The following is a 12,866-nucleotide window of genomic DNA, read 5'->3' on the forward strand; positions in this document are numbered from 1 at the left end:
ATTTTGGACCATTTCTTTTAAAAGTGGTAGAATACAACACCCCACTTTTGAACTAATTTTGAGACATAAAAATTTTGCATTAAATGCTTTTAATACTATGGACTATGAATTAATTGATGAGTGATTTAAGTGAATGATTTCTTTGTGACCTAATTCAATTTTAGGTTGAGATTGATTGAATAGTCAAATATATTGAGTATATGGCGTGTGGATTGAATAGTCAAGATGCTTGGAAAATATAGCATTGGCACGTTGAAGGTCAATGTGTTGTGAATATGAGGAGAATTAAAAATGATGGATTTTGTGAAATGATTGTGTGAATATTTTGATATGGGGTGAAATATGTTGTGGCAATTATATAAATATCCTACATATTATTGGAATTTAGAGCCCTTATTATTATTGGAGAAGATATCCTATTTTATTGGATTTAATTATTTGCTTGAGGTAATTATCCAATTAAATCCAATCCAAATTATTCTACAATTCCTGCATGGATTCCAGAAACCCATAATACATAAAATTTTGAAAATCTCCTATTAATGAGAGAAAGGGATTATTTTATTATATTATTTGATCCCTTATTTATTCTCTTCCATGGATAAATTCATAAATACTTGCTTATACTCTTCCATATCTGAGAAGATCTTATCATATCCTATTTTAATTGAGAATTTAATTTATGGAAGGAGGCAAATTCCACCTTTCTCAATATTTTTATTGGGAGAATTATTATTTTATTATATCCATGATATTTTATTCTACTCAGCTGGTCCAAATAAAATCATAGAAATTTCAGTGCTTTAGTTTAGTTTCCTTCATTACTCCCCATAATTCATGCGGCTTTCCACACCATATCTTCTCAAATCTTTTGATTTATTTAATTAAAGATTTTATTTTTTGCTCTATAAATACATGGGAGAAAAAACCTAACCACCAACCACTAATCACACGTCTCTCTCTAATCTGCCGTCCATATACTCCACTCTCCTCCCAATTTTTCTTTCTCTTTTTCTCCCATGGTTTCTTCATCTTTCTGAGACAATTTCAAGTTTGAAGCCTTAAGAAAGTATTGAAAAATTAGATTCTACTTTGTTACCGTTTATTCTGTCGAAAGAGTATTTTATATTAATCTTTTCTCATCTAGCAAAATCAAGTAGGTGTTTCTTAGAACCTCATGCATATAGATTGAGTGAAAGGAAACAATTGATGAAATATAATCAGTATGGTGTATGTATGCATCGGTATGCGTGTGTGTGTGTGTGTGTGTTCGTGTGTGTGCGTGTGATGTGTGTGGTAAAACAACTCATGCGTGACATGTTTTGATGATAGATCTGGAGTTATGGTCACGAATAAAAAGTGATATGATAATCATGCCTTGATTTTGAATGGTGATATTAAAGCAATTGATGGGAAAGGGAAACGTTGGGGGCCATGCATGATTTTGAATCAATGATTGCAGAGACTTATTTGTAATACTTATAAACTGAAATTGATAATTATGTGGCTATAGAAAGCGTGATAGCAAAGAAGGAAGAAACGTACTTGTAGTCAGCAAGGTCGAGTGGGCTTTATTTACTAAACTCTCTTATTTCCAAAATATTGATTATGGTGTTATAGGGTGGTTAAAATGTTACTTAATACTGTGATTATTTTTGATTATGTTGTATGGCAGTCACTGGTTGTGAAATTCTCTCAATTTAGGCTGTAGAAATTTATATAAGCGAATTCGGGTACGGAAATGGGAGTATAGGCCACATCAGGACTAGTGTCTACAGTTGGGATGGAGCCAGTCCTTGCTAGTCAGCCGTTTTCGTGGGTGAATAGTGTGGCCACACTTTAGGCCGGACTATGGAATTGTTGATTGTTGAGAAAATGGGAGGGAATTGTTTAATTGGCAGGTCTATAAAATTCTTTGTGATGCTGATGATATTTCTTTGCAATCGAACTCAGTTCACTATGGCTAAGGAATGGCATATCTATTAAAATGTTTTAGCATAGATCCAACTGATATGTTTTAAATATAGACCACCTTTGCATGTGTGTTTTCCCTATGCGAGGTTGAGCGGTGACAGCGGTTGGCGTGTTGAGCAAGCTTTAATTGAATAATATGGTCATTTGAAACTTTGAGAGTGTACTTGTGTCTTGTTTGTAGCTTCACCACTTCTCTTGGATGCTTCCTCTTGAAACATAAAACTTATTATCGTTTGTTGAGTTTGAATTTATTGGTTTTAGAATATTGAGACATAATCACCATTTCAGATTACTTAATACCATAGCTTTTTAGGCATGATTTATAAATGTCTTTATCATTGGTTCTCTTAATTAACCGTTGTCTTATTGCTTAAATAGTTCTGCATTAATTACTTTAAGGACAAATCCCACACACATAAGTAAGGCTTCTAGCCTATGTTCTTGTTGCATTTAAGTCCGCCTAGATAGCAGCCATACGTCATTTATTATATCCTAGAAAACCGAGCTATTACAACAATACTCTATTAAAAGAAAAGAATTAGATGAATCATATTATATGTCAATATGCATATACAAATGAGACAATTGCATACATAGTTTAAACATAAATTCAGACAATTTGCATACATAGTTTCTCTTCATTGCTATAGGCCAAACTATAAATGCCCTTATATTTCAACTTATTTAGACTAGCAATCAAATATTATACATTAAATTTTATTTTTTATTTTTGATAAAAATAAAGGCTCAAAATCTCAAACCATGAGTGAAACGAGCACAGAACCACAAAGCGGCAAAACCAAGTACAAAAAAACTGTCAGCTATCAAACTCCCTTAGAGCTCAAGCATGTAAACCCTAACAAGACCATTACACTAACGCCAAAAGTACCTAGGGAAAGCCAAAAAAATAAAAACAACCAAAAAGAAAAGAACTATGTACAAGGGCCTTCAAAAAAAAAGGGATCCAACCCTCACCCAAATTCTCTTGTTGAAGGAAAAATTTGGGTGCCAACATTAAATATTTCTTTTTGTTGGATTAGTCTTTTAAATATTTGTGGTTATGAATGTTAATCGGTCTTACTTAGTCCACTTAGGTATAGAAAAGTCATGAATTCTTATAATCTGTAGTATTTGATTTGATTATACTATGTTATATTATCTAAATATGTTTATTTGATTTTGAGTTAAATTTCAATCCGGTCGATTTATCAATCCTCGGATTTTCTTGGGTCGGGACTATCAAGCTATTTTGGGTCTAATTTTTTTGGATAGAGGGTTGATTTATTCTCATCGATTTTGAGCGTTTACCCAAATATGTCTCATTTGTTAAATTATCATTTTAGTACCCATCGTTTCATTTTTTGGAATGAAATGTCTCACTGTTTAAATTTATCATTTTAAGGAATAAAATGTACAGACAAAAAAGAGAACCGTCGATCGGGATATTGCTATGGTGATTGAAAAATACACAATTGTCTATTGTCAATGGGGAGCGTATCAACAAGATGGTTCGTAGAACATTTTAAAAAACAAAACGAAAAGTACTAGTGGTAATTACCTAAACCATGTGATTTTTTTTAGGTAAACGCGAAAAAATCGCCATTTACCCAAATTTTTCCCCCAATTTCCCTTTTTTTTCTTCTTCGTCTTTTTGGGTTGGTTAGTCAGTTTATGATTGACATTTTATGTCCAACATTACATGATATAGTACTTTTTGATTCAAGAATTAATAATCGGAGAGAATATTTATATTTTTTTTGGTTTGTATCTTTCTTTATAGTTGTGGAAGAGGCATTTGGAGAATCATGCACGGATTTTTTCGTGTGAAGAAATTTTGGGGAGGATGGAAGCTGGGTGACAACTGTTGCAAATACAAAAATAAAGCTCACCCAAAAGCCAATCCACCCCCCTATTGTGATTTGATCGATGTCGGAAAGCGAGTTGCGACTATGATTGTTGAAATTCAATATCTTGATTATTTTTTAATAAATGTACTTTTGAATGCTAATTTTATGTTTTACCGATTTGTTTTTAAAAAAACTTTATAGTATTTCTTCCAGTTTTCATACATAAAGAAAAAGAAAGTTTTATATTTCCATTTTAGCTATTTCACAAGATTTTTTTTTTAGTTTTGAAAATTCTTTTTACCTCTAATGAGGTGGGAACTTTACTAATTATGTTTTAAAAACCCGAGTAAAAAAAATGATACTCTTAATAAGTGATATAATTGAAATTTTTTTAATAATTGAAATTCAAGAAACGGGAAAAAATTTGAAAAAATATTCAAGAACATAATTAATCTCATTAAGAGATTTAATAACATTATTCCCCTTACATTAATAACGAAAATTTAAAACAAAAAAGGGATATATATTAAATTGCCCACTAATTTCATCAATCCATTAAATTAATAATGAATTGGCATTCATTAGAACAGGTGATCAAACATAGTGCCATTCCACTTTACTACTATAGTAGGTAGTAGTCACTAAAATATACTAGTAAACATTTTTGGGGATTAACAGATAATCACTTGAAATAATTATTCCCTTTTTCTAAGTAATACTTGAATTTTCAAAAGTAAAAAAACCCGGCTAACTTGAATGCATGACATTATGTTGAGGGGTAAAAACGAAAGCAAACAAACCCTTTCAAGCACAAACACCTCATGCTCAAAATTTCACATGTTCTAATGGCATTCCTAGCTTGAGAATTTAAAAAAAAATTGTTGAAAAGATTGGGTTAAGATGCCTTTGTACCAATTTAAATGGTTAAGATGCCTTTGTGAGTGCTGTGACGAATGAAAAAAATACTTCTTAGGAATCATAATATTCCCACTATACAACAATCCTGTATTAAAATAAAGAATTTGGCATCTGACACAAATTTTAATTTTGTCAACATACCTAAGATGCCAGCCACATTTAAAAAAAAATGCCAAAAAATTTATTAGAATTACAAATTAAATTTTTTTTATATAAATACAATCCTGTATTATCTAAATTCAAAAGACACTTGAAATTTCAAAAATTTGGGTAACCAATTCTACAATTACCCCCAAAATATTATAGTTCTTGAATTTATTTCAAAGTAGCTGGATTAATCAAAAATCCAAGTCATAAAAAGATAGGGGGAGTATACTCTATTTTTGTTAATTTAAAAAAAGAGATTTGCAAAAACATCAAATTAATGAACAAATCTTCCTAATATAGGGTAAGAGATTGATTTTAAAAACTGAAATCAGATCCTAATTCCTAAATAAATTAAGGGATGATACAAACTTAAGGTATAGGGGTATTTTTAAAGCACACTCAACTTGCAAACTCATTACTTTGACTCTGTTTACATAAAACATGCATAAATTCCATATAAAGCTTCAAATGACACGTACAGTGGGATATCCTTGAAAAACTCTTCAAATACAGAGACACTGATGCTTTCATATTTAGAATGGAAATCATCTTTTTGACTCTTTAATTTCAAAAATTCATTTATGAAAACAGTGAGAGAAGACTATAGGGAGATGAGCTGATCGAACCGTCTTATCCTTTGCGGTTTTCCCATCGATGCACCTGAAATGCTGCTCAACAGAACTCAATATGCGGTGAAATACTTTAAAGCAAAAACGACTACGTGAAGAAGCCCATCACCGAATCCGGGCTCAAAGGCATAGGGGAGGAGGATGTTCAGGCGGAGTGATACGCGCTGGAGGGTGTATGACCCGGAAATAGGGAGGTAGTTGGGCCCCAACAAACGGCTGAGTAAAGAAGGAGTCAAAGCTAGAAGATCTCGGCAGTAGTTAGTTGTTATTCCTGATTTATTGTTGCACCTTTTCAGCTTTATTTGTTATTGTAAGCCTATATATATTGGGGAATCGAGAAGTGAGAAATCATCTTGGAAACTCAGTATTATTGGGCGTTTGCGCAGCCTCCTGGTGAGGAGTTTATTTCCAGAGTCTTTCTTTATCATTTCATCCAATCAATAAAGCCGAGTTCTCTTTCCCCCTTTTTTTATTGGTTTACTTTGTGTTTGTCAGATATATTGAGTTCTCCCCTACGATTATCTTGAGCACTCCTTGTGCTCTTGCAATCCGGGCCTTTCCTTTATCACGGAGGTGCCAATCTGTGAATCATCCTCACCCCTTACGGCAGGAGGGGTGTCGAGATTCCGGTCCTCCGCCACCCGTTCCTCATAGGGCCAAATTTGTACAAGATCCATTATGTTTCTTCTTCTTCTTCTTCTTTTTTCTTCTTCTTCTAATAAGATTTATCACGAGAGGTTACGATTAAACTAACCCTTAACCATAAATTAATTAGTATAAGCTTAAGAGAACCCTCAAATTTTACCAACCATTTGGTCGTTTTTGCATTTTATAAGTTTTGTTTGGTCTGATAAATAAAGCAAAACTTAGATGGATTTGTTTCTAATTTGTCGGAATGACTTGAAATTCGCACGGACACTTGAAATTCGCACCGTGTGAATTTCAAGTATCAGTCTCTGTGCGAATTTCAAGTCTCCGTGTGAATTCGACGTTTTCGGCATCATTGGTGTAAACTACATCAATAATTCACGAGAAAAAATTATTTTTATTTATTACAATCAAATAAGTATACTACAAAATAAAATTGTAGAATAATGCCGAGTCATAAAATTTTGAGGGTAAGAGGAAGGCGTAGGTTGCATTTTAAGGGGTGAAGATTGTGTTAATAGATAAATTTGAGCATTGGAATTGATCGTTAGGCATTCGAGAAAATTGTGATAGGTTTGATTGTTTGAGGAAGAAGCTTTGGAGATTAAGAGGCTTGAAATTTGCACCGCGCAAAGTTCTAGTTACAAGTCTCCGTGCGAATTTCAAGCCATTCCGACAAATTCGATGTTCATCGGCGTAAACTACATCAATAACCGTAATGGGAAGACGAGCTATATACAAGAGAGCGTTTGGTGTAAGAAGTATTTTTTGGATAATTTCGATGGCCTTGTTCAAGTGAAGACAATGGTTGATCCTAGTGTTATTCTTGTGCGATGCATGACGTTGATAACCCTAATGTTATTATTGTGCGATGCATGAGGTTGATTGAAAATGTTTTATGTAATTAACTATTTGATGTCATTTGTAAAAATATGAGTTGTTAACAGGGCGGATACACTAAGAGGTGGGGGAGGGCTTAACCCAAAAATAATTCTATGTTTTTTTCTCTTCTAAATATTTTCAAAATTTTCGAGAACCATGATCAAGCCTCACCAAATCAATGTTGTTGAAGATTGATCTTTGAAAATTAATTGACAAGGAGGGCTGAACTAAATATAGGAACAAACACAACAATGGCTTCCGCGGGAGGAAGAAGACAACTTTAATAAAAATGAATATAATATTATTATTATATAATATAAAAGCTTTCTTTTTTAACTAGTAAATAGTGCTCCCTCCGTCCCCAATTAGGAGTAGCACTTTGACCGGACACGAGTTTTAAGAAATATAAAGAAAAGTTAGTTGAAAAAGTTAGTAGAATGTAGGACTCACTTTTTGAAATGAGTTAGTGGAATGTGGGACCTACTTACCATTTATGAGTTAAATGAAGTGCTACTCTGTAAATTGGGGACGGGCCAATTAATGGAAATTCAGTAACTCTTATTCGGGGACGGAGGAAGTAGTGTCGATACTTTAATACGTGTTTTCGGTTTTCACTGATTAGATGAAGACATGTGTAAAATATAGTGCAATTAAGTTTTCACTAAATTTTATGTAGCATACGATAGTGACGATGCTGAAAACTCTGTTTTCACTGATTAGATGGAGACATGTGTAAAATATAGTGCAATTAAGTTTTCACTAAATTCTATGTAGCATAAGATAGTGACGATGCTGAAAACAGCGATTGTGTCAGAATGACTTGAAATTTGCACCGTGCGAATTTCAAGTTTTAAGTCTTCGCGCGAATTTCAAGTCATTCTGACAAATTCGACATTTTGGCATTATCAGCGTAAACTACATCAATAACTCACAAGAAATTTTTATTTTAATACCCCCTCCGTCCCAAAGAAGATGACTCATTCTTGAGACGGCAAGGGATTTTATGCATGCTAATTTTAAAGTGTTTAAAAGAGAGAGTAAGTTGTTGGATGTTTAAAAATAAGAGAGATGAATAAAGTAAGAGAGATAAAAAGTTGTTGATGTCACTGGCGGAGCTAAGGTGGGGCAGATAAAAAGTTCTTACACCAATTATTCTCCATTAGATAAAATTTGCTTGACATGCATTCATTTCTAAAATTTAAATGATGAAAAAAGGCAAAACATAAAAGGGTCTTCGTATGACTAATTTTGATGAAAAAGTCATCGAGAGATACTTACAACTATGAACAGTGGCAAAGCTTTTTTTTTTTTTTTTGGATCTCCCACCGCAAAATTCCTGGCTCCGCCACTGGTTAATGTTTAAAAGTAGGATAGACGCAAAGAGTAAGAGAGAGAGAAGAGGTTATTGAGTGTTTAAAAGTATGGGGGATGAATAAAGTAAGAAAGGAAAAAGATAATTGAATATTTAAAATATTTCCTAAATGAGAAAGGGGTCATCTTGGTTGGGACGGACGAAGAAGGAAAGTAAGTCATCTTCGGTGGGACGGAGGGAGTATATTACAATCAAATAAGTATACTACAAAATAAAATTATAGAATAATGCTGAGTCATTAACATAAACAAAATGTGAGCATTCTCATTTCTCACACAAAGTGACAAAACAAAAGATCGGGGAGATAACTCTATCTCTATTGTATTATCCCTCTATATAAAATGTGAGATTCCTTTATTTTGACCTTGATTTGAAGGCCGAGAATCCGGGAGCAGCGGACTGCTCCCTGGATGTCGGACACACGGAGTGGGGTGATAATGAGGTCGGGCTTCTCCGACAATGCGGAAGTTTGGCGGAGATTTTGTGAGGGTAAGAGGGAGGCGTAGGTTGCATTTTGAGGGGTGAAGATTGTGTTAGTAGATGAGTTTGAGCGTTGGAATTTATCGGTTAGGCATTCGAGGAAATTGTGGTAGGTTTGGTTGTTAGATGAAGAAGCTTCGGAGAGTAAGAGGTCTGTGAAAATTAAGAAGAGGAATGTGAGAGTGAGAGTAAGAGGAGAAGACATTTCTTGTTGGCAATTGGTGAAAATGTATGCTTGGTTAAATAGTACTCCATCCCCTATTCATATTGTAATGATTTAGATGAATAGATGATTATGAGGCCTATTCACCTAAATTAAAAGAAAAAAATTAGGTAAAACTTTAATTTACAATTGAAATATTAGAGAGAGTAACAGCTTCATGTCGATCTATTAATTGTGTAATAAAACATTGGTAATATTTCTTTAGTAAAATTTTAATTTTTTTCTAGATTAATAATCAGTGTTTCAATTTTAGACAAAAATTCAAAATTGGCTCAGTTCATTTGCTTTTAAAAAATTGGTGCTTACATATTAATTTTATTTTGAACTTTAATCTTAATTTTGTTCCACTCTTTTAGTGTGCCGAACTGCATATGAATAAATTTTGAAGCTTAGCCAACATATACAAACTCCTAAATTCTACCCCATTAGATATAATCATATAATTAATAAAGAACTTTCAAGTGTGTAAATTTGTTGTGATAATTTCCAACAAAAATTAAAAAAGGGAATAGGACGAAAGAAGAGGAAAAAAGGAAAAGAAAAATGATTAGAAAAGGACAACTCCGATGAAATAATGAAAACTAAGTATAGTGTATATAATGAACTACAACAACCACTCAACCACTCAAGATTCCCAAAGGAACCAGTTATTTAAAGATTCCACATGACTTCATTATATTACTAGTGCAATAATATTATACATTCTTTGTCCATGTAAATATGAAATACTACGCTAATCTGAATCTTCAAGACTATGGTTTGTTATGGAGCTTGAAAGTTGAAACTTGCGTAAAAGACAGAGATAAATAAAATGGTTCTTAATATTGATTGACTAAAATACTAAAAAATTTCTATTTATAATACTAGTCGTCCTAACTTATTGAATACGGAAACAAATATCTAAAACATATATGGGAAATTAAAGATACAATGACTTAAAAGATAACTAAACAATCAAAATATCTTATGATATAGGATCGTATTAATATACCAAAATAAAAAATAAAAATAAAATAAAAATAAAAGACTTTATTTCATCTACAAATTGAATAGACCATTAAATTTTATTATAATACACGAAGAAGAAAAACATATCACCACTTTACAAGAAGATACATCAATTAAACTAATCAACAAATACAAATTCTAATTAACCAAATACACCAATAATTAATAAACTCAAACGCATGCATGCCCTAAACTCCTTCAATACTGCAATGGTGGAATGCTCTGCTCATTCCTGAAGAAATTCTCCGGATCAACGGCCGTCTTCACCCGAACAAGCCGCTCGAAATTGCCCTTAAAATACTTCATCCCCCAAACGCTCGCTCGCGCATATCTCGTCTCTCCATCATCGCTATCGCTGTTCACTCCAATATCGAGATCTCTGTAGTTGATGTACGCTGCCCTCGGAAGCTTCGAGACGTAAGGAGCCATGTAACTGTAAAGCCTCCTAATCCAACTTATGTAGCTTTCCGAATTCTCATTCTCATTCTCTTGCCAATACACCAAATGCTGGATCTTGTAAAGATTCCCAGCTCTATGTGGAAACGGAATGGCGGAGGGAGAAATCTCGTCCATTCGGCCTCCGTAAGGGCTGAAGATCACCTCCGCCTCCTCAGCCTCCGCCTCGTAAAAGAGCCTCCATATCCCTTCCAGCCCTTGCTCGGGGATCGGTCTCTCCACGTAATCCGATTTCGCTTTGAAGTATCTTACGTTGGGTTGGGTTCGGTTGAGGAGAATCTCCCGAGATTCGATTGGGAATCCGGCGAAGTATAGGATGGATTCGATCCAGCTCATCTCGATGCAGTCTTCTCTCACTAACCCTAACTCGGGGAAGTTTTCTTGCATCAACGGAAGCAGTCTGTCCGCCGGGCCGAGAAAAATCGAATTGAATGAAGCGCGAACTGTTGCGTTTCTCCCGGTCGAATTCGCTCTTCTCATGAGGATTCTGATGAAGAGATCTTGCTCGAAACGGGACGCAACGTATTGCCATTTGTGGACTAGTTGAGTCGCGTTCTGTTCCAACGTTCTGTCGACTGTGAAGACAGTGACTGTTTCTGGAACATCCACTAATTGTACCTTCCAGGCAGTGATCACGCCAAAACTGGCGCCTCCGCCGCCTCTGATGGCCCAGAACAGATCCTCGCCCATTGATTCCCTGTCGAGGATTCTGCCGTTGACGTCGATTATTCTCGCGTCAACGACCTGATCCGCGGCCAGGCCGTATTTTCTCAGGAGTGTGCCGTAGCCGCCCCCGCTGAAATGGCCGCCAACGCCGACAGTCGGGCATACTCCAGCCGGAAACCCTAGAACCGGGCTTTTCTCGGAGATCCTATAATATAAAGAACCGATGGTTGCGCCTGCTTCGACCCATGCGGTTTTATTCTCGACGTCGACCGTGACTTCACTGAGATTGATCAAATCAAGGATGACGAACGGGACCCGGGATACGTAAGATAGACCCTCGTAGTCATGGCCACCGCTCCGGGTTCTGATCTGCATGTCATTCTCTTTGGCACAGTAAATGACTGGTGGGATCTGAGATTCGTGTTCTGGGGTTACGATCACGTCGGGTTTAGGAGTGGAATCCGACATGAATCTCATGTTTTGGATGGAGAATAGAAGGGTGGGAGTATAAGATGAGTTGGCCGGGGTGTAGACGTTGCTCGAAATCGAGGAGTATTTGCGGAATTGCTCGGACAGGCATTCGAGGAAGTCTTTGCGGTCATCCACGGCGGAAGCTGCCGCATATGAACATGAAAAGATTGCAAGAAAAATGAGTACAAGAGTAGAAATGATTGAAGATTTCATTATCGATGAATTGTTTGAGTTTGTGTTTTTAGAAAGTTTGAGATCGTGCTCTATTTATATTGTTGGTCATGAGTATGAATGAGGAGAATTTTGAAATTTAGTCAATTTCCTGAAAATTGAGCTTTTGGTTTCTTTAGAATAATAGTCTTGTTTATGACATATTCTCATTTTTTACGCTTGTTGAAAATTCTTGTTTACATTCATTGGAAATTAAACATATATACAAGCTTTCTCCTTCCTAGAATTAGTAGGTGTGAAAGTAAATGTGTCTATATGAGTTTATTAATGATTTTTCTTCTAATTTGAATTTTCATATGAATGCTTTCGATTGAGGTGATCAAATGTAAATTAGTTGATAATAAAATGTTTTATTCGTGAAGTGTAATTTAATTGATAATAAATATTTTCTTAAGAGGGTTTTTGATCACTTAAAGGGTTACTGTATGTCTGAAAATGTTTAAATTATTTTAAATTAAATGAATATATTTAATAAAAAGTTTCAATAGATTTTTTCTTATCCCTCTTTAGTCTTTATTATCACGCTTGACGTTCAATGAGTATGAAAACATAACATCATTGACTTTTCTAATAAAATAAATAGTTACCAAATCATAAAGTCGTGATAACATCATTGATTTTTCAACAAAAAAAAAAAGTAGTACGAGCTAGTACTATGCATTTATTCTTGATATCAATTCATTTTAACCTCGACGACTTAATTTGTTTTATCATGATACAAATTCGTTTTATTCTAATAGCGCACCTTTTATCTTCATTACTTGTATGTTGTATCAATTGACCAACTTAAGTCTCACAATGAAATTTCTGTGTATATCCATCCACATTTGAATAATTTCTAGAATTAGTTGAAAATGGAAATCTTGAATTTAAAAGTTTTAACACGCCTCCTTACGTGTGGGCTGGAATGACAT

At 34.4% G+C, this 12,866-nt stretch overlaps 1 protein-coding gene across 1 annotated transcript; it reads right to left on the bottom strand.

The window, feature by feature from the left end:
- Window positions 1-10,123: 10,123 nt before the first annotated feature.
- On the bottom strand, window positions 10,124-11,938 carry LOC125201803 (berberine bridge enzyme-like 18). Its single transcript, XM_048100061.1, has one exon. It carries the CDS (start codon window positions 11,932-11,934, stop codon window positions 10,327-10,329), a length of 1,608 nt encoding a protein of 535 aa, XP_047956018.1. The 5' UTR covers window positions 11,935-11,938; the 3' UTR covers window positions 10,124-10,326.
- Window positions 11,939-12,866: the final 928 nt, after the last annotated feature.

Source organism: Salvia hispanica, chromosome 1, assembly GCF_023119035.1.
Source record: "Salvia hispanica cultivar TCC Black 2014 chromosome 1, UniMelb_Shisp_WGS_1.0, whole genome shotgun sequence".
Lineage (NCBI taxonomy): Eukaryota > Viridiplantae > Streptophyta > Magnoliopsida > Lamiales > Lamiaceae > Salvia > Salvia hispanica.